General features: G+C 47.2%; 1 protein-coding gene across 1 annotated transcript in view; it reads left to right on the forward strand.

Moving 5' to 3' along the window:
* The window catches only part of LOC143498963 (uncharacterized), a 107604-nt gene that overhangs the window by 43101 nt on the left and 37003 nt on the right, over positions 1–27500 (forward strand). Inside the window, 24 exon segments of the mRNA XM_076993873.1 lie at positions 3083–3136; positions 3680–3733; positions 6257–6301; positions 6795–6848; positions 7524–7568; positions 8797–8850; positions 11270–11314; positions 13433–13486; positions 13769–13813; positions 17599–17652; positions 17750–17794; positions 18159–18212; positions 18521–18574; positions 19539–19592; positions 20487–20540; positions 20706–20759; positions 21439–21483; positions 21733–21786; positions 22406–22450; positions 24941–24994; positions 25379–25432; positions 25919–25972; positions 26637–26679; positions 26681–26688. Coding sequence (XP_076849988.1) covers positions 3083–3136; positions 3680–3733; positions 6257–6301; positions 6795–6848; positions 7524–7568; positions 8797–8850; positions 11270–11314; positions 13433–13486; positions 13769–13813; positions 17599–17652; positions 17750–17794; positions 18159–18212; positions 18521–18574; positions 19539–19592; positions 20487–20540; positions 20706–20759; positions 21439–21483; positions 21733–21786; positions 22406–22450; positions 24941–24994; positions 25379–25432; positions 25919–25972; positions 26637–26679; positions 26681–26688 — 1176 coding nt within the window.

Here is a 27500-nt window from a genome sequence, read left to right on the forward strand (position 1 = left end):
ACAGAACCTACACTCATACTACAGATATACATTCACACAGAAGCTACACTCATACTACAAATATACATTCACACAGAACCTACACTCATACTACAGATATACATTCACACAGAACCTACACCCATACTACAGATATACATTCACACAGAACCTACACCCATACTACAGACATACATTCACACAGAACCTACACTAATACTACAGATATACCTTCACACAGAACCTACACTAATACTACAGATATACATTCACACAGAACCTACACTAATACTACAGATATACATTCACACAGAACCTACACCCATACTACAGATATACATTCACACAGAACCTACACTCATACTACAGATATACACAGAAGCTACACCCATACTACAGATATACACAGAAGCTACACCCATACTATAGGGATACACACAACACTGTTCTGATTATTGCTATATATATATATATATATATATATATATATATATATATATATATATATATATATATATATAAAATCTATGTCATATCATATGCCATACTATGTGCATGTGTGTGCGTGTATGCGTGTGTGTGCGTATATATATGTATGCGTGTGTGTGCGTATATATATATATATATTTGTGTGTGCGCGTGTGTGCGTGTGCGTGCGTGCGTGCGTGCGTGCGTGCGTGCGTGTGTTCAAGTCCGCTGCATGATCTATGCTGGTCTATCGTCTTAAAGGAGCAACGTGATGAATGGCAGATTCATACATTTGTTGGCTCCTTTCACCCAGTGGACACACACACACACACATACACACACACACACACACACACACACACACACACACACACACACACACACACACACACACACATACACACACACACATACACACACACACACACACACACACACACATACATACACACACACACACACACACACACACACATACATACACACACACACACACACACACACACACACACACACACACACACACACACACACACATACACATACACACACACACACACACACACACACACACACACACACACACACACACACACACACTGCTTAGCCTGGAGGCAAAGCTCCACCATTTATTTTCCACTTGGAACAACATGGTGTCAGCAGATGTTCACAGGTTGCCTGTATTTGATTAGGTTTGTTTACTGTGGCATTATGGGACATAATTAAAGAGTGTGTGCATCTATAGGTTGCTTTACAGGCTGTTGGGTTATTGATTAAACATCTACTGCCTAATTAAGTATCAGAACATGTGTTGAAATCATGTCGTATCTTGGCAAAACTGGCACGAAACTCATGTGTAACATAACGCTCTCCTACAGCAGGGTAAACGTTCAGGCTCTTACAGTCCCGTTTGTGAAGTTGTTTCAGATGATCTCACCCTAATTCAATTAGACTACTGAACTAGGCTCAGTCCAAGCCTTTTATTACCCAGGGAATATGGATGTGTGAAGGAGGGGATACCTGATCCTGGATCAGTGGGATAAGTGATGTCCACACTGCACTGTGCCATTTCTAGAGAGCTTTTACTGGACGCCAGATCTGGCAGCCAGCTGGTTTAATTAAGGAGGACAGGAAGACCAACCGCTCGTTAGTGGTTAATGTCTGTGGGTCGTGATGTGTTGGCCGTGTGATCGTTAGCACAGCCTTCCCCACAGCTCCGTGGGGCTTGTCTGGGACGGGGTGTCTGCACCACCCCAGGCGTCTGGACGGAGGAGCAGGATAGTGAGGCTCTTGTGATCTTGCCTTGACCAAGTAAATAAATAAATAAATAAATACAAGCCCAAGTGTGTTAGCAGGCGTAAACTGTTCCTCTGCCCTGACAGTGGAGTCGAAACACGAGTTAGTGTGGGAGGTGAAGTGAATTGGGTATTGTGTGTGGAGGAGATGTATTAGTGGGACTCCGGAGAGTGTGTGGAGGAGATGTATTAGTGGGACTCTGGGGAGTGTGTGGTGTGTGCTCATACGAGTGGGCAGTTGTGTTTGGGGTGTGCTCTTCACCCAAGGGCACCCACACTGGGAACCTGTCAGAGCCACTGGAAATATGGGGGACCTTTACCCCTGCAGCTGCGGTTCTGTGATGATTCACACTTCTTCTCTGGCCATATCCAGAGGTGTGTGTGTGTGTGTGTGTATGTGTATGTGTGTGTGTGTGTGTGTGTGTGTGTGTGTGTGTGTGTACATGAGCACATGTCTGTGCAGGGACGTTAAATCTACAAATGATGGTTGTGAAAATTTACAATGCAGGGTGTTATGAAGACATTCCTGGGACATTATAGAAGTTCCCATCTGGTCCTCGGGCTGCTAACATTAATTTCGACCAAGAAAGTATACAGACCTGCCCATGGACCTGTCCCTTCAGTATCTACAGACTGGGGTTCAGGAGTCAGTAGAAACTTGTTGAGGCCCTAAGCAGTTTATATAATGTCATCGAGGTTCGTCTGGACTTGTCAGTGTTGCAGGAATCGCAATGAGAGATAATACCAGACTTGTGTGAACGCCATGAACAGAACGTGTCTGTCTCTAGATCTGAGTGTCATGCTTTGATGTCAAACATCATCTTTTTTTTTAGCTTGGTGTTTTTAGCATGACACATCATCATATTTTAGCAGTTGTGAACCATCAGGTGTGGCCTGTTAAGAGGTTCTCTCTCTCTCTCTCTCTGCTGAGCTGTGCTTACAGTACAGACCAGCCTATATACAGCAGGTATCACATCAGCACTGTCTTCCTGGTGCTGTCGGATTACATTTGGTTCAAGCCAATGATGCTGTTAGCAAAACCACCCAGTTGGTCAGTACCCAGATTTGATTTATAGTCCAGAGGAAACTTGACCCCTGGTGAAAACTTCTCCCTCGGTCCTGTTGGCAAATTCATCTTGTGGCAGCTGTTGCTGAAAGGAAATAGTATGTTCACTCTGAAGCATGAGCAGAGGTTAAAAGTTAAAACTCCACCCCCTCGCACCCGTGTGTGTGTGTGACATCACTCATAGCTGCTGTCACATTGGTAGTTAATCTATGAGTTGCCATGACTGCAACAGTCAGTTATAGTCATCCTTGTAACTTTGCAATTTTTCACTTAGGGCGCAAAGGGGGATCCCGGACTGTCCCCAGGTCAGGCACCAAAAGGAGAAAAGGTAAAAAAAATAAAAATAAAAATCTCTAAATTTAACCCAGTTTCTTTACTTTTAGTAATGCTGTTCCTAGCTGCTCGTCTGTTGGATCTCATTATTGAACTGCGTGGAAAGTTTGCTATAGTTTGAGTGTGTTGAATTGAATGTTTTGATGCAGAATGCATTAAGTTCTTTAACTCCACATTAACTCCACCCCCTGAACTCGGCTGTCTTTTTCTTCCTCTAATGGTTCTTTCTTTCTTCTGTTCAATTCTTGTTTCAACTCTCTCATGTTAGCCTAGCCTGTGTTACACAGATGACACACGGTACCCTAGCTGTGTTACACAGATGACACACGGTAGCCTAGCCTGTGTTACACAGATGACACACGGTACCCTAGCTGTGTTACACAGATGACACACGGTAGCCTAGCTGTGTTACACAGATGACACCCGGTAGCCTAGCTGTGTTATACAGATGACACACGGTACCCTAGCCGTGTGATGCAGATGACTGTCTATGAAGATTGACCCTCCTAATGCTCACCTCTTCCTCCTCTCCTGTTAGGGTGAGAAAGGCCGTCCTGGTCAGCAAGGCCCCAGAGGTTTCGTAGGACCACCGGTAAGTTGATCCCCTTGACGTTGTGCACGGGAACTCGTTTAATTCCTTGTTTATGCGGCTTTTTTATGAGGTGTGACAGATTTCACAGGGTCGGGTGTGGCCCACCCATGGTGGGTGCGCTCTAGAAGATGGTGCTTCTAGTTCTGGAGAGTGTGTGGTATCGGACCGCTGGAGAGTGTGTGGTATCGGACCGCTGGAGAGTGTGTGGTATCGGAACGCTGGAGAGTGTGTGGTGTCAGACCGCTGGAGAGTGTGTGGTGTCAGACCGCTGTAGAGTGTGTGGTGTCGGACTGCTGGAGAGTGTAGAGAGTGTGTATTCTCCACCTCATGGGCCCCGGGTGGAGGGGGGTGGGGGTGCAAATCACCCTTGCATACAGCCCACGTGCCCCACAAGGTCATAGGTCGTCTTTTAGAGAAAAAGTGCCTGAAGCGTGGGTGTGCGTTTGGGTGACCTTGCTCGAGGTGCAGCCTTCATGCAAGTGTGAACAACCACCTGCTCCTGGCTGTGTGATTTTTTTAAGTGACAATTACAGTAACATCATAATAATATGAAATAATATGTCTCTGAAAGTTATATGATCTCTCTGATGATTTAAAAAAAAAGTTCCTTTTCGAGAAGAACCCTAAACACGTCTCTTCAGCTATGATCCTTATGCATGGTGACTCAGCAAAAAAATCTGCTTTTCCTTTTGTGGGGGGGATGAGCCCTAATTCAAGGTGTTAGTCCTGCTTCCTCGGGATTGCTGGGTTGAATTTTCCCAGGCAGCTTTTGGCGGTTTTGAAGTTTTTGCAGAAGCCGGGAAGATTACAGCTCTCTCTGGACCTGGTGATGGCGCTCTGCAGTAGGACAGGAATGAGTGCAGGGTGCACGTATCTGTTAACCTCCTGTACCACCACCTCTCCATGTCTGAATCATGGAGAATCGAGGAGACAGATGAACAACACCATCCACTACACTACTACTACGCCTGCTATACAGAACGTTCAGTTCTGTAGTCCACAACACTCTTTCACCACTTTGGCTCCAAACAGAAATGGATCCATATTTTCCAACCCAGCTTTCATCATCCAGTTCTGATGCAACATGCGGCACAATATAACGATCTGCTGATCTGATCCATGTATCTCCCCCTTATTGTCTGGGATAAATACTACAGCAGATGTATTAGCCATGGTAGACGACCCTTTTTATAGACCTGACTCACAACCGTGGATCTTAAAGTAAGACGTCACTTGGTCTTAAATGCGAGGTTAAACACTGTGGTTATGTGCCATTAGGCACACAGGTGGTGAGCACGTAATAATGAACCCCCCCCCCCCCCCACCCCGTTCCAAGATGACCTTGATCAGCAAAACTCCTGCAAGCCTCACTCAGGATGGGGGCGTAAATCACTCTGACCTCTGACCCCTTGCTACAGCGCCATCTTGTTGAGACCTGGGAGATGAGTCCAGAAGTTTCCAACCCTTTGTTCAGTGCTTCAAACTCCATACCCCTCATTTCAAAGCACAGCGACCCCTGCTGGCTAGCACACATAATTACCACCGCTCAGTATTCTTGGTTTTTGCTTTTTGTTTTGGCAAAGCTTTGTGGGAGATTACAGAAAAAGAGGCAGATGTTTTTTTGACATTTTGATAGATACCAGCCAAAATGAAAGAAGAACCTAAAAACTGAGAATGAGGTGGAATTTTCGGCGCTGTTGGAGTGACCCTCAAGGCTGTAGTTGTTGTGTCTCTCATGGATAAAGCTAGTTCTCGCCGTCTGGAGGGGAAAGAATTGAAAGGTTTTGACAGGTCTGAGAGTTCTTTATCTAACGGAGGTGGAGAGTGTGGGGTGGCTGTGGCAATGAAATCCCCCCCCAATATGTGGTTGAACTGGGAAATTAGCACAAACATAAGGAATGAGATTGCTCCGCTTTTCTGTGTTGGGGAGAGTAACCCTGTTGGGGGACAGAGACCCTGTTGGGGGACAGAGACCCTGTTGGGGGACAGAGACCCTGTTGGGGGACAGAGACCCTGTTGGAGGAGAGTGACCCTGTTGGAGGAGAGAGACCCTGTTGGGGGACAGAGACCCTGTTGGGGGAGAGTGACCCTGTTGGGGGAGAGTGACCCTGTTGGGGGAGAGTGACCCTTTTGGAGGAGAGTGACCCTGTTGGAGGAGAGAGACGCTGTTGGGGGACAGAGACCCTGTTGGGGGAGAGTGACCCTGTTGGGGGAGAGTGACCCTGTTGGAGGAGAGAGACCCTGTTGGGGGACAGAGACCCTGTTGGAGGAGAGAGACCCTGTTGGGGGAGAGAGACCATGTTGGGGGACAGAGACCCTGTTGGAGGAGAGTGACCCTGTTGGAGGAGAGAGACCCTGTTGGGGGAGAGAGACCCTGTTGGAGGAGAGAGACCCTGTTGGAGGAGAGTGACCCTGTTGGGGGAGAGTGACCCTGTTGGAGGAGAGTAACCCTGTTGGAGGAGAGAGACCCTTTTGGGAAGAGAGACCCTGTTATGATTTAATTTTCTTCTGTCTTACCTGCAGGGTCCCAAAGGCTACACAGGTCCAGCAGGTCCTCCGGGAGAACAGGTATGAGCAACCAGCAGGTATAACCCTAACCCCCAGCACATTGGCCCAGGTGGGCACCCTATACCCCGGGGGCTAGTAAAGACCCAGAGGGCTCCAGAACCCAATATTGTGTTCGGCAGCCAAGCTGGTTTTACTTGCCCATGGAGCAAGATGCAGTCTGGCTCATTCAGGAGTGAATGGCTGCAGCCTGGGTCCTAGCCAAGTGGGGATAGAGGAGAGCCAGGGGGGTGGGGGTGAGGAGGGTGGGGGTGAGGGGGGTGGGGGTGAGGAGGGTGGGGGTGAGGGAGGGTGGGGGTGAGGGAGGGTGGGGTGGTAAGGCAGGGAGGGTCAGTGGGCAGCACTTGGGGCCCACGAATCAGGGCACCGTCCAGAACAATAGATGTTTTATTCCTCTGCTAGCTTGGTCCAATTCTCATGATTCTCTCTCTCTCTCCCTCTCTATCTCTCTCTCTCTCTCTCTCTCTCTCTCCCTCTCTCTCTCTTTCCTCCCCAGGGCGTGCCAGGGTTGCCGGGCATGGGCGGGGCAGCAGGTTACCCTGGCAGGCAGGTGCAGTGACAATGAGCCACTAAAGAAAAAACTATTACCCAGAATTCCACCTGTGAAAGAGCCTTGTGTGTCAAGTAAAGGAATCTGAAGTATAATCCTTAAATATAGCAAATGAGTATCACCTGCACTATGATTCCAAAGGGGAAAATGAGCAAAACGGTTACAAACATCTGGGTTCAGGAACTAATATGCTAAAAAATGCTTTTATTTTTAGGTTATTACAAAAGTGACAGCCAGAAGGCTTCAAGACTTACAGCAGACAATGTAACCTTCTGCAGAACTTTTATTTCAGTGGGGAACCTTTTGCTGGGGTTTTATGATTTTAACCTTTAAGTTTTCTTTAATTGTATGAAATACAATTTAAAAAAAGGGGGGGGGGGGGGTTGTCCTCCCCTGCTGGCGTAAGATGAAACTGAGGCTCTCTGAGCAGCTGCATTCTGTAACAAAGCCAGCAATCACACACACACACTCTTCCACACCTCCACACCTCGCAGTCTGAGGGCTTGTTGCATCCTCACTAGAAAGGAGAAAGAGCCTCAGTCCTTCAAAGAGCATAAGAATTCTCATTGTGGTGCATTTTTGAGTTGAAATTGACTGGTAGATGCTTGTATCTGCTGCACGTTTGGTGTGTATTTGTGTGTGTTCAGATATATGCTGATACATGTTCTTTTGTAGGGGTTAGCAGGTCCGGAGGGAAATCCTGGCCCTAAAGGTCTCATCGTAAGCACCAAAGCACAACTTCACTCTTCCCACACCTGTCTCTGCTGCTGTCAGTGTGAAACGTCTCTCCTAACAGGATTTATACATTTCAGGGAGGTGTTGTGTTTTGAAGGGATTCTGGGAACTGTGGTTCTAAAGGGATTCCTCATAAAATAAGATTAACACGAGAGTGAGAGGGCTGTGGAGAACAGTGGTCCAAGCAGAATTACTGAGACCAACAGGCAACACGTTGATCTTGCATAACTTACATCTTATAATTATTCAGTAATTTCTCATGCTAGTAGATTACCATCAACTGAACTGTGTGGAAAAGGGATTTTAACAGAGCATCTCTGTCAACTTAAAATATTCACGGGTGCATCTCAGCAGGGTGTAATCATGGACATTTATAGCTTCTGGACCAGAACTGTCTGCACAGAATGCACAGAGAGAGGATGAGTAGAGAGGGGTAGAGAGAGGGAGAGAGAAAGAGATAGAGAAAGGGAATTAGAGGCCAAGTTTTAGAGATGGAGAGAAAGAGAGATGGAGAGAGGGAGACAAGTGAGGGAGAAAAAGAGATGGAGTGAGTGAACCGTTAAGATGGTTTTAATTTATCTTTGATTTTGTGCATTATTCCACTTCAGAAGAAAGCAGACCTATAATGTGTCTCTTCCTTTCAGGTAGCTGCTCTCTCTTTCACGCAGTCTGTCTCTCCCACGCAGTCTGTCTCTCCCACGCAGTCACTCTCCCACGCTCTTTCTCTCTGTCCAGACTGCACATCACAGAAAAGAAAATGCAGAATTATTAGTGCTTTTTTTTTCTTTTTCTTTTTTTGAAAACTGGCAGAATACAGTTTCAAAATCACATACATGTGTACAGACTAGATTTCACATATGTCGTAAAGTATTTTGTCAGGAAGTGCCTCTTAATACGTTTACCCTCTCCCAGCAACTCGGGTTCATATCCCAGAAGCCCTCTGGAACTTCTAAGCTGCAGAGAATTTTCCAGTAATGTGCACGCGCTGTGTGCGACTTAATTCATCTCAGCTGTCAGATCAGAAGCTAGTTGAAGATGGAAGTAGCCATAAATGTTATAGTTCATATAATGCAAAACATTACATGTGACTCTGCTATACATAGCACACTGATGTGTTGTATGGACGTGAAGCTGGCTTTCTTTCACTAGGGAGGCGTTTCTCTGGCTCTCTGGGGTTCTATCAGTTAACACTTGGTATCCTCCTCTGTGGCAGGGTTTCATCGGACCCCCGGGCGTGGCAGGACCACCAGGACCAGAGGGCGAGAGAGTGAGTCGCACATCCTGTCTCACTCCAACACCGCACGAGTCAGGCGCTGGGCGGGTCTGGGCGTTGAGTGGCAGGTCAAATCGTGGTGATTATGGGGTAGTGGCGTGCCTTACCTGTAATTTACATCAGGCTCAAAGGAATCTGAGTGGCTGTAAATCCCAGAGTTTACCTTAATGATAGAGATGTGCACGTGATGATGCCTGGAGAGTGTGCAGAGATCACGCATTAATGGGGTAAAGGTCAAGGGTGAAAGGGCACGCCAGAGTCGCTTAGCTGGCTTCTGCTCTTCTGGACTTCAGATCTGTAAACAACAAGCCAGTTTAATAGTCTGAATGATAACTACACTGAAGGGTAACTACAATTATGGTTAGCTACACTGATGGTTACCTGCTTTCCTTTATGTTTTAAATCCAACATATGTTGATCATGATATGTTGATCACTGACACCTGACACAAGTTTAATCTAATGAATTATGCTTAAGACAAATACCTTTTTCAAAACACACACGCACACACAACTTTAGATGCACACACAGCAGATCAGAGCTTCCGTTCCTCTCCTACCCACACCCTGATCACCTGTGTTATGTACCACACCCTGATCACCTGTGTTATGTACCACACCCTGATCACCTGTGTGTTATTTACCACGCGTTAATCAACAGTGTTATTTATCATGCCCTGATCACCTGTGTGTTATTTACCACACCCTGATCACCTGTGTTATGTACCACGCCCTGATCACCTGTGTTATTTACCACACCCTGATCACCTGTGTGTTATTTACCACACCCTGATCACCTGTGTTATTTACCACGTCCTGATCACCTGTGTGTTATTTACCACACCCTGATCACCTGTGTGTTATTTACCACACCCTGATCACCTGTGTTATGTACCATGCCCTGGTCACCTGTGTGTTATTTACCACGCGTTGATCACCTGTGTTATGTACCACGCCCTGATCACCTGTGTGTTATTTACCACACCCTGATCACCTGTGTTATGTACCACACCCTGATCACCTGTGTTATGTACCACACCTTGATCACCTGTGTTATTTACCACACCCTGTTCACCTGTGTGTTATTTACCACACCCTGATCACCTGTGTGTTATTTACCACGCCCTGATCACCTGTGTGTTATTTACCACACCCTGATCACCTGTGTTATTTACCACACCCTGTTCACCTGTGTGTTATTTACCACACCCTGATCACCTGTGTGTTATGTACCACACCCTGATCACCTGTGTTATTTACCACACCCTGATCACCTGTGTGTTATGTACCACACCCTGATCACCTGTGTAATTTACCACACCCTGATCACCTGTGTTAATTACCACGCCCCAATCACCTGTTATTTGCCACGAGTTGATCACCTGTGTGTTATTTGCCATGCGTTGATCACCTGTTATTTATTTACCACGCCCTGATCACCTGTGTTATTTACCACGCCCTGATCACCTGTGTGTTATTTACCACGCCCTGATCACCTGTGTGTTATTTACCACGCCCTGATCACCTGTGTTATTTACCACGCCCTGATCACCTGTGTGTTATTTACCACACCCTGTTCACCTGTGTGTTATTTACCACACCCTGATCACCTGTGTGTTATTTACCACGCCCTGATCACCTGTGTGTTATTTACCACGCCCTGATCACATGTGTTATTTACCACACCCTGTTCACCTGTGTTATTTACCACACCCTGTTCACCTGTGTGTTATTTACCACACCCTGATCACCTGTGTGTTATTTACCACGCCCTGATCACCTGTGTGTTATGTACCACACCCTGATCACCTGTGTTATTTACCACGCCCTGATCACCTGTGTGTTATTTACCACGTCCTGATCACCTGTGTTATTTTACTTTCCTGCTTTTGAAAAATGTAGATAATAGTCAAAGTGAACCCAGAGTAGGTGTGTCCACACGCTCATGTGATATATAGATGGTTCCTTTCAGAGCAGTCACGTCTTGTGGTTTCTGGCACTTTTCTGAGGAAATTAGTCATTGTTTGAGGCTGTTTTATTTCAGTGATGATATATTATGATATATTATCACAGTCAAACTCATTTTCCCAACTTCTGTAATTTTTTTGTCATTTCGGTCATGTTTTACTCTTGTTTATTTATTGTTTGTCTCAGCAGGTCCATCTGCTTCAGTTTTACTAGCAAAGTTTACTGTGCGATGCACAGGCGCGATTACTAGCACACACGCAAAGGGAGACGACGTGTTTGTGGAAATCTCTGCGTGTGCGGCTCTGTGATCCATGGAGCCTTCGAGAAACTTAATCTCACTCATCCTAAAGACAGCAAACGATCAGACATGTGAATTCTACGCGGTGACTGCATGAACCAGAAAAATGCTGAATTTCCTCATTTTGTATCTGTGATTTGCTTCACAGGGGATTCCAGGCCCTATGGGAAATAAAGGCCCCAAAGGCAGACAGGTAAGCCAGGAGCCCGTGACAACTCTTCACAGCCCTCGAGAACGCTCAGAGGGTTCAAATCCGGTCCATATCAGATCCCCCACCCCTCCTCCCGGCCTCCGTGGGTTTCCAGACAGAGCGGTTCGTCACGGTGACTGAACGCGATGAAGCTGCTGATCTGGGGGTGTGGAAAGGTGCTGCAATGGTGCTTCCTGTACACCTGTGGCTTGAGCTCACGGAGTATCACTGGGGACCGCAGGCACCCCCCCCCCCCCCCCACGACGCCGCCCTCTCCCCCCACGCATTTGCCCTCTCCCCCCACTCCCCCGCTCTCTCCCCCCTGCTGCTTTGGTAGGACTCGAGTTGTAGTGGGGGTCAAGCTACATCTTACAGACTGATGTGTATTGCCTGCAGAGAGGGGAGAGACTGGGGGGGTTACCCATGGGAGGGAGGGGGAAGAATCTGTCCATCTGTTATGGCATTAATCAGATGGGCTGTCACTATGCCCTAAGAGAACTACACCTCCCACAAACCTTACACACCCTGCAAACACGCAGCAGTCTTGGGACAATAAGTTAAGCTGGAACGTCTGTGTTGCATCGGGAAAACATGGAAAACCATGTCTGGACAGACAAGAATAATTAACAACCCTTGTTTGTTCCTTTTATAGGGTAAAGTTAAAGACTGCTTGCCTGATTTAGCAAACAATAGTGCTGGATGCTTACGAAACCATTTGACAATGCTAGTTCGTCTGTAGCCTGCAGTTGCTAGGACAGACAGACTTGTGGGTATAATTGTACATTCCTTTTCCCATTTCACGGATGGAGTTCTGGTTTCTGCCCTCCACACTGCTTGGCATCTGTTCATCCAGTTTTTAACAGAGCATCATGCTCACGTGCTCATTGCTACTTTGAAGACTGTCCAGGACTATTTTGTTATAAACTCTCTCATGATGTCAGAGGAAGCCATGCTAACCATGGTGGAAGAGTGGTCATTTCAGACAGGTGGGCTATGTAACCAAGCCCAGCAGGTCAGAGTGGCAGCAGGTCAGAGTGGCAGCAGGTCAGAGTGGCAGGAGGGCGGGGCAGCAGGGCGGGGCACCACAGACGTGTGCAAGCTGGGTGCAGGGCTGGTAGGTGGGGGTGTGACACACTTGTGACACATTACCTGTGTCCCTGGTTACGTATAGCAACTGTGACACGTTACCTGTGTCCCTGGTTACGTATATCAACTGTGACACGTTACCTGTGTCACTGGTTACGTATATATCAACTGTGACACGTTACCTGTGTCACTGGTTACGTATATATCAACTGTGACACGTTACCTGTGTCACTGGTTACGTATATCAACTGTGACATGTTACCTGTGTCACTTGTTACGTATATCATCTGTGACACGTTACCTGTGTCACTGGTTACGTATATCAACTATGACACGTTACCTGTGTCACTTGTTACGTATATCAACTGTGACACGTTACCTGTGTCACTGGTTACATATATCAATTGTGACACGTTACCTGTGTCACTGGTTACGTATATCAACTGTGACACGTTACCTGTTTCACTGGTTACATATATCAACTGTGACACGTTACCTGTGTCACTGGTTACATATATCAATTGTGTGGCGGGGCACAATTGACACGTTACCTGTTTCACTGGTTACATATATCAACTGTGACACGTTACCTGTGTCACTGGTTACATATATCAATTGTGACACATTACCTGTGTCAATTGTTACGTATATAAAATGTGACACGTTACCTGTGTCACTGACTAGAAAGGAAAGGCTAGAAAGGAAAGGAAAGGAAAGAAAAGGTGTGATAAACGGCCAACTTGGATGTAAACTTTAAAAATGAGTGTATTTTAGTGAGGCACTCAGAATTGAAGTTTATAGATAATAATGAATAACTGTTCTTGGGCAGCATAACTGTAGCATATCTAATAAGAGACAAATCAATCGAGATCAGTTGATAGCAAAACAAATCAGCCCAGAACAGGTTTTTGGATCATGAGAGATCAGTATTTCACACGGTACACTTCATTTCAGCTGAAGGTTGTTACACTCCTGTGGGATATTTCTTCTTTTCCTTCTTGTTTGTGTTAAGGTTTGTTTTGTGTGATTTCTTAGGGAGTTCTTGGTGAAGTGGGGGAGAGAGGTCCCCCTGGCCCTGATGGGAAAGAGGTGAGTCTGAACACTTTACAACATCTTCCACAAACCGCTGCACGTTTCAACATCTAGAACACTACATCTCCCAGGATGCATGTTGGTCAGCTCACATTACAAATGCACTGAAGAAGAAGTGTCTGAGAATCTATCTGTAGTCCGCTGGCTATGAAATAGGCAGATAACTCAGTTCTGTGTTAAAGCTTAAAAGTGTATTTATTTTACCTGTGAGTTGTTAAAATACAGTCCAACGCTACTAATGCACAAGTAACTGCTTATTTGTGTGTGTGTTGTTCACAGGGACCTGTTGGAGGAACTGGCATTGGTGGATTTCCTGGGCTCAGAGTGAGTATCGTCAGACAAACGCAGAGCAAACATTCAGAGTGCTGAGAATTGGAAAATGCTGAATCCTTCTTCTTCACCCACTCCAGATGCATAAGATTCCTCATAGATCAATCATGACACTCAAAATGAGGAACTGCTCTTCATGAGGGCCTTGCCTCTGGGCGGCGCACGCGGGCTCCCCCCAGGTCCTAGATTCACCCAGCTCCTAGCTCAGGAGCTCCCTGCCAAGTTTCACTCTCTGGAAAGCATGGAGGAAAAAGCTTTCATGAGGATTAAGCTGGCCTTGGCTGGGTCCTCCCGCAGCAGCGTGGAGCCTCTGTGTTCGTCCCGTTTGTGTTCGTCACGCTTAGAGACCGTGAAGCTGATGTCTTGTCATCTCTGCTCATACAAATTGCCATCCGCATCCCACACCAAGGGAGCAGTTGGACTGGAGTTCTGGGGTGATTTGTCTCTGAGCGGGCGTTCCCTCTCCCTGTGCTGCCCTGCTGAGGCAGCATTACTGCCCTGCCTGCCTGCCAAGAGCTGATTAGGAGCGTTTAATTCATGCAGGCTCGGGAGAGACAGGAGAGAGACAGGAGAGAGACAGGAGAGAGACGGGAGAGAGACGGGAGAGAGACAGAAAAGAGAGACAGGGGAGAAACAGAAGAGAGACGGGAGAGAGAGACGGGAGAGAGACGGGAGAGAGACGGGAGAAACAGAAGAGAGATGGGAGAGAGAGACAGGAGAGAGAGAGAGAGACAGGAAAGAGAGACGGGAGAGAGAGACGGGAGAGAAACGGGAGAGAGACAGAAAAGAGAGACAGGGGAGAAACAGAAGAGAGACGGGAGAGAGACAGGAGAGAGAACCGGGAGAGACGGGAGAGAGACAGGAAAGAGAGACAGGGGAGAAACAGAAGAGAGACGGGAGAGAGAGACAGGAGAGAGAACCGGGAGAGACGGGAGAGAGACGGGAGAGAGACAGGAGAGAGACAGGAAAGAGAGACAGGGGAGAAACAGAAGAGAGACGGGAGAGAGAGACAGGAGAGAGAGACGGGAGAGAGAGACGGGGAGAGACAGGGGGGAGAGAGACGGGGAGAGAGACGGGCTGAACGTTCTGCAGCTGAAGCAAACACACAGTCGTCTGGAGTAGCGGGAAACAGAAGGACTGAGTAGCACGGGAGGAACGTAGATGAGTTTGGTAAACTGATATTCAGACGTAAACTGATTTGTTGAGTTCTTAAATCAGCACTCAGCAGATAATGCTTGTTGTTCTTGTTCTCAAATTATATGTTTATCTGTCTATGGTCATTTGAGCTTCTTGGTATAAGTTTTCATTCCTGTTTAAATGAGCCTGCTTAAATTGAAATACTAGCCATTGGCATTGGTTCCTGTAGTTTAGAAGTAGCTTTGCTCAAGGGAATCTTGAATTATGGCGTATCTGTGCTACTATCTAGGATATATTCTGTGAACAGATGCAAAGCACTTTGTAAGTCGCTCTGCATAAGAGCGTCTTCTAAATGTAAAGTAAATGTAAAGTAAATGTATACTTTAGTTTACTGTAGTTTATGAGCCACTCAGGCATTTTGGGCAACAGGCATGTTTTATGACACTGGATTACTTCCAGTCCAAACGATCTTGGGTTCAAGTGTTATAAAGATCACGGGCTATCACATGATTTTAAAACTGACCGGATTTCCTTTTTTGTTGACTGGCAACAGAGCTTGAAATGTCACTTTATGATGAGACTCAGATGTATAGTTCAATGGCATTTTCAACAGATGGAGTCACTTTGTTGCTCTGGGGGGGCTGGCTCCTCAAAGCCCACCATTTTGGAGCAGAGCGCATGGTCTTTTGTTTCCTTCTGGTGAAGTTTAGAGGTCCTCAGACTCTTTTAATTATGGGCTCGTTATCCTCAGATGTTTCCAAGATGCATCACACTTGCTAATTCAATTGTCGAAAGTGGCCCAAATCCCTTAGAGGTGAAGGCTGTGTCTGATCACCATGGAAACTGTGACTGGCTAATCCCACCATGTATTCAGTCTGCTAACTTTATTTGTTGGCATTTGTGTCGAAGTATAAACCGTAGGAGGCAGTGAAGACCTCTGATGAGTAAGTGGCATGGACATGAAAGGTTTCCACTAGTAAAAACTATGGACAAAGACTTCAGTGGAGACTCGTCTTTCACTGACAGCTTTGGATGGTGGTTTGACGCTGGCCAGACTAAGACGGCGCATGACACAACTGCTGCTCGAACCTCTGATTCCCATCAGCACGGTGCAGCATGTAAGAGGTGTGTCATCATGATGGAAGCTACGCGGCCCTGCAGGTTTGTCCGAACCCGAAATTTCTCGTCTTGTCAGGAAGCGTCAGGAAGTGTTACTTGAGCTCCGGGTAGAAAGAATAACAGCCACAACACATCTTTGCACTCTGGCTATTGTCCTCCGGTACAAGTTGAATCAAGCCACTTTCTGGACGTGTTTGTGTTTGTGTTACACTGCTGGCTCTGTTCTTTCCTTCTTTCTGGAGCCTCATCAGGTTTGTCTCATGCCATCTGCTGAGAGACTCAGTGGTTTTGTATAGTGCGTGAGACACGTCTTTGTCCAGGAAGACGGCTGGGGCCTCCCGCTCACCCCCTCCCCAGTGCCGATACCTTCAGACGGACGGGGCCTCCCGCTCACCCCCTCCCCAGATACCTTCAGCAGCTCCAGATGCGCCGTTCTTTCATGCCGCCCGTCCTTCGTGCTAGCGTGCTAGCGCTCCCGATGGACAAGGACTGCCGAGTGTGCCAGTGGGCCGTTTGATGGAGGTCTGGGCTGGGGACGGGAATGTCTCCGCACTCTCCAGAGCAGGTTTCCGTTCGTTAGCTCCACTCTCCCTCCAACGCAGCCGCCATTGTTGCTGGAGGCCAGCTTATGGGGTAGTTTGTTGTAGCTTTGGCCTCAGACTCTAGAGCAGGACTATTCAACTGGCGGGCCGCAGGCCAGAACCGTCCCTTTAATGAATTTGTACCGGCCCATCTCCCCATAAATAATAATAAATATTTGATAAACCGCCGTAAAAATAAATAACATTTTATTTGCAACATTTTACGACACCGTGTTGAAATTTACGTTCGAATTTATGTTCGCAAACTTACGTTTACGCCCCCCCCCCCCCCCCCCCCAACAAATTACGTCCTTCCCCCCGTCAACAAATTACAGTATTGGTATAGGTCTGAAAATTGTCTGGCCCACAGGTCAGAGCTCTCTGTCTAATCTGGCCCGCAGAAGAATATAGTTGAATAGCCCTGCTCTAGAGGCTTAAATGACATTAGAAGTCAGCACCGTAACTTCCTGCTGTGGGAGCTCATCGTCTTTGCATGGAAAGTCGCAACTTCAGCACGTGCTGTATTCGTTAATGCGTGTGCACTAAAGCACGACAGTGAACTGCCTGCATTCTGGCCCTCCAGTTATGATGCTGAACTACCTCAGTTCTTATCGTAGCATGCGTTCTGTGGTTCAGGGGTGGCCCCCTTGACTCAGTGTACACGTTATCAGAGCCCTGGAGTCATGTTAGGACTGGAGCAGGGAAGAGATCGTACTCTCAAGCAGCCCTGTGCCATTTTGTTCTCAGCAGCGCTGACACCTTGGAATGCACCATACGAGTCCTGGAGCACGTTTGTGTCAAGAGGTGAAAAGACATGGATCGAGGGTTTCCTTAGAAACATCCATAGTCTCCATCGCCTTGAGTAGGTCAGGGGTGCCATGGCGTGTTCCTGAGTATCAGCTGCAGTTCAAATGTCAAACTAAAGTTCTTTCTCTCCTTCAGGGAGACCCTGGGCCTGAGGGACCACGTGGACTAGCTGGCATTGTGGGACCTCAGGTATTGACCAGCTTTGCTAGTCAATATGTTCTTTCATAATCTCAGTGGTGGACACTGACACAAGTTATGTCCCTCCCATCTGTTCTCTCATTGGCAGGGCCTGTCTGGAGGGGTGGGGCCACCTGGATTGAAAGGTGATAAGGTGATCTAAATATTTATTTTATTGCAGTGCATCTGTAAATTGTGTAATCCTTGGTTACAGGTAGTTTGACTTTCTCCACAGCTGTAATTCAAGTTTAACCCAAGTTATATTTGGAGGAAATGCTTTATGTGTTTGGACAAAGCTTTCTGCCAAGTCAAAAACATTTGTTCTAGTAATTGAATTCTTCTTATCTGTGGTAATGGTGTTAGCTGTCATGTTGCGACCCAGACAGTTCTGAGAGTGTATACAGGATCATAAGACCTGCTGCTAGCATAAACCTCTGTGCTGGATTCGTTCTCTGTGACGCTGTATAATCTAGGGTGAACTGCTCTTTGCATATAATCTCTAACACTGTATAATCTAGGGTGAACCTGGATCAAGAGGTGAGCCAGGAGAATACGGTTACCAAGGAGACAAAGTAAGAATATGATGGATAAATTTGTGGGGGATTTAAATAACCTATGAATATTTATGAGACTGAAAATATTAGGCAACTGGTAACATTTGCTGCTGTTTTTGTTAAGGGGTAATACAGTGTGACTAATTATTCGTAGTCTATGACGTCTCCTGTGCATGTTTTAGACATATGAAGGTGTTAATCTGCATCTGTGTTCTTCTGGATTAGTGTGTGTCAGTGTGGTATCTGTCAGCCTACCAGTCACACCATGTGTGTGGAGGTCTATCAGAGATGGGGTGTCTCATAATGATGTCATCTAATGTTGTCAGGGGGCTGCAGGAGTACCAGGACCGCCCGGACCACGTGGAAAACCCGGACCGCCGGTATGTTTGTTGCTCGTTACCATGGAGCTCTCAGAGCTCCCTTTTTAAAACAATTACTGTTCGCTATGTGCATGCAGGAAACAGCTGTGCAGTCTGCAGATCAGCGTCCCCGTTTACCGTGTGGTTCGTTAAGTGTGGTTTGTTAATCATGGTTCGTTAATCGTGGTTCGTTAAGTGTGATTCGTTAAGTGTAGTTCGTTAAGTGTAGTTCGTTAAGTGTGGTTCGTTAAGTGTGGTTGGTTAAGCGTGGTTGGTTAAGTGTGGTTGGTTAAGCGTGGTTGGTTAAGCGTGGTTGGTTAAGCGTGGTTCATTAAGTGTGGTTGGTTAAGCGTGGTTGGTTAAGCGTGGTTCATTAAGTGTGATTCATTAAGCGTGGTTCATACGTACGTCTCTAGCTCTTACAAGATGGAGCTTGCGGACTGATGAGCGATTCGTGCCCGTTTAAAAACGGGTCGACCTGGTGCTCAGGAGTGTTGTTGTGGCATGCTCTGTGGCCGTGGCAAGCTGTGTTTGCTTGGAGGACGGCTGCTGTCGCATCCACCGCCCAAAGGCGTCAGTGCTGATTTTACTAAGTTCTGAGGTACGGGAAAATCCAGAGCAAGCAAAACACAAGTCATGGAAGGACAAAAGATGGGATTAAGTGAGAGAGGGTAAAGGGGAGAGGGGTAGAAGTGAGTGAGTGAGTGAGTGAGTGAGTGAGTGAGTGAGTGAGTGAGTGAGTGAGTGAGTGAGAGAGAGAGCGCGAGAATAAGAAACTTTCTAGTAATAATCCAATGTGCCCCTTGCTGGGTACACATTTGTGTGTGTGTGTGTGTGTGTGTGTGTGTGTGTGTGTGTGTGTATGTGTGTGTGTGTGTGTGTGTGGGTGTGTGTGTGTGTGTGTGTGTGTGTGTGTGTGTGTGTGTGTGATTGTTGACTTTGTTGGTTGAGGTTTACACTCTGTCACTCTTATCCTGTTTGAAAGGGGAAGACAGGTGATGTAGGAGCCCCCGGACCTGCTGGGCCTCCTGGGCCTGAGGTAAGAGCAAAGAAGTGCACCCATTAGCATCTCATTAACCTGCATTAGCATATTATTAGCATCTCATTAGCATCTTATTAGTCTCAATATCAAAACTCCACAAAGGCACACAGTATTTCCTGAAGCTTTTCAGGATCTGTCGATTGATCTGTCTACCTATACATGGACTTGTAAAAGAGTCAGAAGACCAAAGATATGAGATGACCAATAATAGGTTTATTAATAAAGTTATTGTGATAACACATGACCTTCAATAGCAAACTGTAAAGTAAGCATACTGTAAACATCTTGGTTAACTCCAACATCTTGAGAGTTTTAGATGTTGTTCATGTATGGTGACCTAAAGGACCCAAAGTTTACAGAGTAATTCAAGCTTTTGGGGCAGTATGTTACACACAGACTTCAATCTGGTCCTGGGTAGAATGTGTGACTTTATGATGCACTGATGTACAAAAAGTATCTTCTGTTAAAAAATGAACAGTTCACTATCACTCTGTTACGTTACCAGTTCAGTTTCTCTCTGTTAAATTTACCAGTTCAGTTTCTCTCTGTTACATTACTATTTCAGTTTCTCTGTTACAGGGGTGTTATGAACAGAGATCCTTGTGGCAAAATTGTACCTGTGATTATTGTAGCCGAGATCAGACTCTTCACAATCTGATATGCCTCACACAGTCATAGGAATCATTCAGTCAGAAGTGTCTGATTCACAGTTGCTACCCTCTGTGAGCTGCACAAGTCCCAACATGCCGTGCGGCGTGGGGGAGAAACGTCGCTGTAGCTCCCTACACTGCATCATCTCAGCTGCTTCCTGTGGACACATCTCGCCAGAACGGGCTTTTGAGGAAGAGGAGAGTTTGTCACTCATCCTCTTCCTCTTCTTTGGCTCTCCAGGGGTTTCCAGGTGATATCGGTGTTCCAGGTCCCAACGGCCCACTGGGATTAAAGGTGCTTTCAGTTGGTTCTACTCAGATAGATCAGTAGAAGGTAGAGCAGGTGGTTCTACTCAGATTAATAAATATGATGTATAGCCTTCAGTTTTGTGAGAAGTGACAAACGTATTAACAGTCTGATGGATTAACAAATGGATTAACAGTTGAATTTCACCTGCAGGGTGTTGAAGGGGCCCGGGGTCCTCCGGGGCCTCCAGGGCCAAAGGGAACAGAGGTGAGACGTTCCTCACTTCATCTACATACCTCTACACACCTGTGTGTGTGTGTGTGTGTGTGTGTGTGTGTGTTGGCCCCCAACCCTGCATCTCTACATACAACACACACGCACATATTCATGGACACAGCCAGAGAAACACACACACATACACACACACACACACACACACACATCAAAGAGTGTGTGGAGTGACCCACACACCTTCATGATAAAAGTCCTGGCATGTCTGCTTCCCACAGTGTGTGTGTGTGTGTGTGTGTGTGTGTGTGTGTGTGTGTGTGTGTGTGTGTGTGTGTGTGTGTGTGTGTGTGTGTGCGTGTGTGTGTGTGTGTGTGTGTGTGTGCGTGCATTTGTGCATGTGGCTTATTAACAGTGATGTGTAGATAGATTTCACATAGCCAGCTGTATGTCTCACACACACACACACACACACACACACACACACACACACACACACACACACACACACACACAGAGGTATTCCATCCTTCCATCTATATCCTCCTTTTTTCCTCCTGCTCTGTCTTTCTCCCTCTCTCCCTCTCTCTCTCTCTCTCTCTCTCTCTCTCTCTCTCTGTCAGTGATGTGTACATTGAGGAATGTGCTTGTCTTTGTCATGGGGAGCATCAGTAGTTTGTGTACTGGTGGAGTACCTTATGCTCATGTCTCTCTACAGGGTGATGAAGGACCTTTGGGTCCACCTGGCGGACCTGGTCCCACTGTAAGTGTGTGTGTGTGTGTGTGTGTGTGTGTGTGTGTCTGTGTGTGTGTGTGTGATAATGTGTGTGCGTGCGTGTGTGTGCGCGCGCGTGTGTGTGATAATGTGTGTGTGTGTGTGCATGTATGTGTGCGTGTGTGTGTGTGTGTGTGTGCGTGTGTGTGTGTGTGTGTGTGTGTGCACGCATTTCTCTATGGAGTTTGTACTTCCTTACTGTTCCTTACTGGGTGTGTGTGTGTGTGTGTGTTTCAGGGCAGACCTGGAAGGAAAGGTTATATTGGCGAGGCAGGTCCTGAAGGAGCGAAGGTAAAATCAGCACCTTCCATCCTCATCCTTGTGTGTGTGTGTGTGTGTGTGTGTGTGTGTGTGTGTGTGTGTGTGTGTGTGCGTGCGCGTGAGCGTGTGTGCGTGTGTGTGTGTGCATCAGTGTGTGTGTGTGTGTGCGTGTGCGTGAGAGTGTGTGTGTGTGTGTATGTGTGTGTGTGTGTGTGTGTGGGTGATGTCTGTGCTCTGTGCCCATGACATCAAACTTCCCCTGTTAATGTGACGTTTAATGGTCTTAATGGCCTTGCTCTGTGGTTTCGTGGGACCTGTGTGCTGCGTCACCATGGGAAACGGGCTCTCAGATTCATGTGAATATTCAGTCCTTCAGACGCCTGGTGGCCGGGTCAGCGGACGTCCCTTTAAGACGGCTCCATTAAAGGGGAGGTTGCTGTGGCCATAAACCTGCTCTAGTTGTGATGGCACAGGAATCCTGCACGGGCTGTCATTAGAGGATAAGAAGCACGCGCACGGTCACACGTGCACAGAAGCCACGTGCACAGAAGTCACGGAACATCTCACACTGCTGGGGGGGGGGGGGGGGGGGGGGGGTTACAGGAAGTGGCCTGTTTTGTTGAGTTATTTGTTTGTGTGGTGTTTGCAGGGTGAAGTTGGCGACCCAGGTTCTTCTGGAAAGAGTGGCCCTCCAGTAAGTTTGGGCTCTGGTGGGGGTTTTGTTTTGTTTTGTTTAGTTTTTTTTATCCTTATTTATGTGTTTATGTATGTAGCATTTTCTCATCCGCTCTGAGGATAAATCAAGCGCTTGTCTCTGGTTGAGCGATTTTGCTCGGCAGTCTGACGATGCATGCGACTTGTGGGGAGGAGAAGAATGAGGTCACTTGTTTTTGGAAACAAAATCGACCTTTGATGTACAGAGTGTTCACAGCCCCTCTCCACCCCACCCCACCCCCAGTCATCAGAACGTTCTCACAGGTTCTGACGTTCAGATGCATTCAGAAGATCTTAAGTTCTAAACATACTTTGTGAGTTGTTTGTTTGGCCTTCGCCATTTCCTGTGAAATGGGGTCTGTATGGTGGGACGAAACTTAGCATGTGTGGGGGGGGGGAAGCTGGCGGAATCTGCTCATCTACCAGAACCGTGGTTCTCCTGAGAATGTCTCAGTGGCCTGAAGCAGCACCAGACCAGCAGATCAACTGGGAAAGTGGTGTTGTCTGAAGATCACCCACCTTGGTAGCCCACCCAACAGGCATGTCGTTAGGCCCAATCTTCTTCGAGACTCCTCATCATCCAGATTTGATTAGCACTTTTGTCAAAACAAAAATGAATACACACCAACAGCAGTTGGTAAGACGGGTGATGGCTTGGCTCTTGCCATGTAATCTAAGACCTGTCATGTTCTCAAGTGTTGTCCTCCTGGGGGACAGATTATTTCTAATCTGGTTTGACACACGAGGTTTATGTGGGTGTTGGGCTCATGCTCACATATGTGAACATAGTTGTTGAGTCACTGGGCTGTGGAGATTAGTGGAGTCCTGTGGTTAGACACACATCTGCAACACCTCAGGCTCCTCGGAACTGCTATGACATCATTAGGGGAGGGGTCTATGCAAATTAGGGTGTGACACTATGTGCAGCTTCCCAGCCAATAACATTCATGATGAGTAAAGTGTGGCCACCACATGACACCTTTGGAGTCCTCCCACATAAACTTTACAGGACAATAGAGGAAGTTAATTTAAATCATGATAACGTGGTGATTGGACAATGGCTTTTACACGTACTGGTCCCCATTCTGGGCAGTGTGTGGTCAGGTTCGTCTGCAGGGGGGAGGAGACCTTGGGGCTGATTGGTGTACTGTCAATCTTCCAGTGGTAAATCTGAGTGTTGGGCTACTGTGTCTGATGTGGTACAGTCCACAGAGTCACGGCATGTCCTACAATTATGTTTTCACTGCCCCCAGGATATAACTGCCACACTCTGTGTGTGTGTGTGTGTGTGTGTGTGGGGGGGGGGGGGGGGGTGCATGTGGGTGCATGTGTGTATGTGTGTGTATGTGTTTGCTCTTTATGCAGTTGGACTCGTGAGCAAACACCTCTCAATATGACAAACAGCACATGCATTTAGCCATGCTAAAATCTGAAATATAAAATGTAATTTAAAAATGAAACTTTTAATAAGTGAAGATGAATTACATGTACATTGCAAAATCTTAATACAAAACAATTGGCAAACGCTTATTTTTGAAGAACATCGACTTCGTCACATCAGTGAAATTTGGAGCACATATCAAACAAGAAATTAGTGAAGTCGGTCTGAACGTAAGATGTTCGTTCTAAGACTCCTGTGACACCATCACCATTCAGCCTCGGGCGAACTGGAGACGGACCTCATCCATTTAACCCACACACATGACTGATCACAGCCCGAGGAATAAACATTCCCAGGAAAACATCACCATGGAAACCTTGGCTGTTTTCCCACCTTCTTCTGAGACCAAGCAGGTCAAATACAGTAAAGATGGTACTCAAGGATCACTGTGTCTAAAAGTGCTTGTCTGATAAATCCTGGGAATCCCACAACACTCCCGGCCGCAGGGCGATTGAAACATGACTCCATGACAACATGAGGAGATGGAGACAGAGTGGCTCGTCTGAACGGAGTTTGAGAACTGTGGTCAGTGTTGGAGCAGGGAGCGTGCTAGCCCCCCACCCTGACGTAGGCGTCTCCGGGTTCCCGTTTTCAGCTGCAGGTGGCGTACGTCTCCTGTCCCAGCTCCACAGGAAGTTCTGACTCGCTCCGTTCGTGTGTCGTGTGGTGTTCAGACTCCAGGAGCTGTTTCTTCTTTTTTTTGTTTTGGAAAGGCCATTAAAAAATTTCTGAACTAAACGCTTCCCTGTTGGCTGGAGATACATGTGATTTTCAAAGGGGCAGATCGAGTAACAGAGGGAATATTTGGAGCAACTGTGTGCAGGTGTCCTGAAGTATTTGTAGTACTTGAAGTCTCTTGCAGTGATGAGAGGTCGGCTTTATTCTTGTGTGTGTGTGTGTGTGTGTGTGTGTGTGTGTGTGTGTGTGTGTGTGTGTGTGTGTGTGTGTGTGTGTGTGCTGGTGTCCTGTGCTGGTCTTGTTTGAGTGTGTAACTGTCCTTTGGTCTCCTCTGTCCTGGCGCTGTTGTAGGGACCAGTGGGACTAATTGGACCTGCAGGTGATGTCGGTCCACCTGGGGAGAAGGTAAGACAGCTTCTCACCTGCCATTCGTTATGTCACCTGCTGAGACAGAGCATCAGACCGACAGACCATCAGACAGACAGACCGACCATCTGACAGACAGAATGACAGAAAGATGGAGACTGCGGATTAATCACAAACTGCTTGGAGTATATTTTGATTCTCTACCTGTATCATAAACCCAGCCTTGCTTTCGATGTTTCATTGAAGATTTAATGGGTGAAGAAACATTAGGAGACACTGAAAAGCAGAGAGTTTGGCACATTCATACATTTGGCCAGAGTTTCAGTTAGTCCTTGAAGAATGTCCCTCAGTGGCTCACCTATGAAGCCTCTTGGTTCGTGACTGTGTTTGTGTGCCTTTGCATAACCTGGGGGTCTTTCACAGGGCGATCGCGGACCAGCTGGGCCGTTGGGTCCACCAGGCGAGAAGGGCCCGATGGTAAGTACAGTGCTTGAACACACACACACACACACACCACACACACACACACACACACACACACACACACACACACTCATTCAGGTGGATAAAGTCTCAGGGAGCTGAGGTGCTCTATGGATCTATTACTCTAGTTTCTAAATTGGTGTTCATTTGGCTAGTAGTCTTTTGGGTTATATTATTTATATGACCATCTGTTTATTTTGCAGTTGAAACATTATGGAGGTTTCCTAGTTTCAGGATGGACTTGCAAAGCTTAGCATGTTGCTTAGTTTGGAAATAAATTCAGTAATGTGATGACTCAGAAATTTACACCATGAGTTCATTTGTGTACTTATTTAGTAGTTTGTAGAAATAGGAATATGTTATTGCAATTGTCAGTCAGTGGATGATTCTGGAGTTTCATTAAGGTGGTTTGGGGGGTTTGATGAGCACAGACTCTTTGGTTTTTCTTTTAAGGAGTTCTCGTCTCTCTCTCTGCTGCAGGGTTATCCAGGCCTGCCCGGAACACCTGGGGCACTAGGACCCCACGGTCCTCCCGTACGTGCACTGATGCACCTTCACTGTTTGGGTGGTGTGTGACCTCACACCCAGAGCTGGGTCCCAGTGTGACCACACCCCCAGAGCTGGGTTCCCAGTGTGACCACACCCCCAGAGCTGGGTCCCAGTGTGACCACACCTCCAGAGCTGGGTCCCAGTGTGACCACACCCCCAGAGCTGGGTCCCAGTGTGACCACACCCCCAGAGCTGGGTCCCAGTGTGACCACACCCCCAGAGCTGGGTCCCAGTGTGACCACACCCCCAGAGCTGGTCCCAGTGTGGACCAACCTCCAGAGCTGGGTCCCAGTGTGACCACACTCCCCCAGAGCTGGGTCCCAGTGTGACCACACCCCCAGAGCTGGGTCCCAGTGTGACCACACCCCCAGAGCTGGGTCCCAGTGTGACCACACCCCCAGAGCTGGGTCCCAGTGTGACCACACCCCCAGAGCTGGGTCCCAGTACCCTCACTAACCTCGCCGTGTCTTTACAAAGCATGCAGTGACAGTGTTGCTGAATTAAACTTCACATTTTAATAGAATCTGATTCTTCTTACTGTTTCTCTAGTGAGTTAGAGCAGAATGTAAAGTCTTATATCTTAATCTCTCTGTATCCCTGTCTCTGTTTCTCTTTCTTTCTATCTGTCTCTCTCTCTCTGTCTCTCTAGGGTCCACAGGGCTTGAGGGTGAGACAGGGGTCTCTGGCTGAAAGGTCGAAGGGTAAGACAGAAACTGAGACGTCAGTGTTTCTCTCAGACTTAACAGCTCCGCGTCTGCAGTTCACCCTTCACTGAGTCGGGGGAATGTGTGAGCGCCCCCTTCTGGAGGGCAGCTCTGTTTAATCCCACGTGAGGCGGAGGTGACGTGAAGTGTTGGTCTCCCCATGCTCAACACCGCAAAATGCTGAATACGTGTGTCTATGAGATTACAGCATCCCTGCTCTGAGCACATTCCTACTCCCGTGTGTGTGTGTGTGTGTGTGTGTGTGTGTGTGTGTGTGTGTGTGTGTGTGTGTGTGTGTGTGTGTGTATGAATTTCTGTCAGGCCTGTTTTGTAGAGGTGTATAGCTGCAAATTGAAGGGTCTGAATGCTGTCAGAGGGCAGCCCAGTGAGACCCTAGTGGTCTGGTTGAGAATAGCGTGTATCGGCCTTGTCCTTCACTGCTTGGCTGTGATGAACTGTGGCCTTGTTTCTCAGATCAGATATGTGAGACTGACTGTAGTGAGTCCATCACTAGATCCCTGCTTCAGTGAAGTGAGATGAATGTGCTGTGGTCTCCAGCGTTCTTCCTCTTGTTCTTGGGGAGATCCCCCCCCCCCCCCCCCCCCCCCCACCACCATCTCCTGGGCCTGGACACAGGTTCTGGGTATATATCAGGGTGACTACGCGTCCTCTTTCTAGGATGTGAAAGTGTGTCTGGCAGGGATCTGTGTGCTGATTCCTCTCATGTTGACGTTTGTTTTCCAACAGTGTGGCCGTTTCTGCATTGATGTGACAAATCACAGGCCCCCTTCATCCTTTATTCTGAAAAC

The sequence above is a fragment of the Brachyhypopomus gauderio genome, unplaced genomic scaffold (genome assembly GCF_052324685.1).
Source record: "Brachyhypopomus gauderio isolate BG-103 unplaced genomic scaffold, BGAUD_0.2 sc127, whole genome shotgun sequence".
NCBI classification, from domain to species: domain Eukaryota; kingdom Metazoa; phylum Chordata; class Actinopteri; order Gymnotiformes; family Hypopomidae; genus Brachyhypopomus; species Brachyhypopomus gauderio.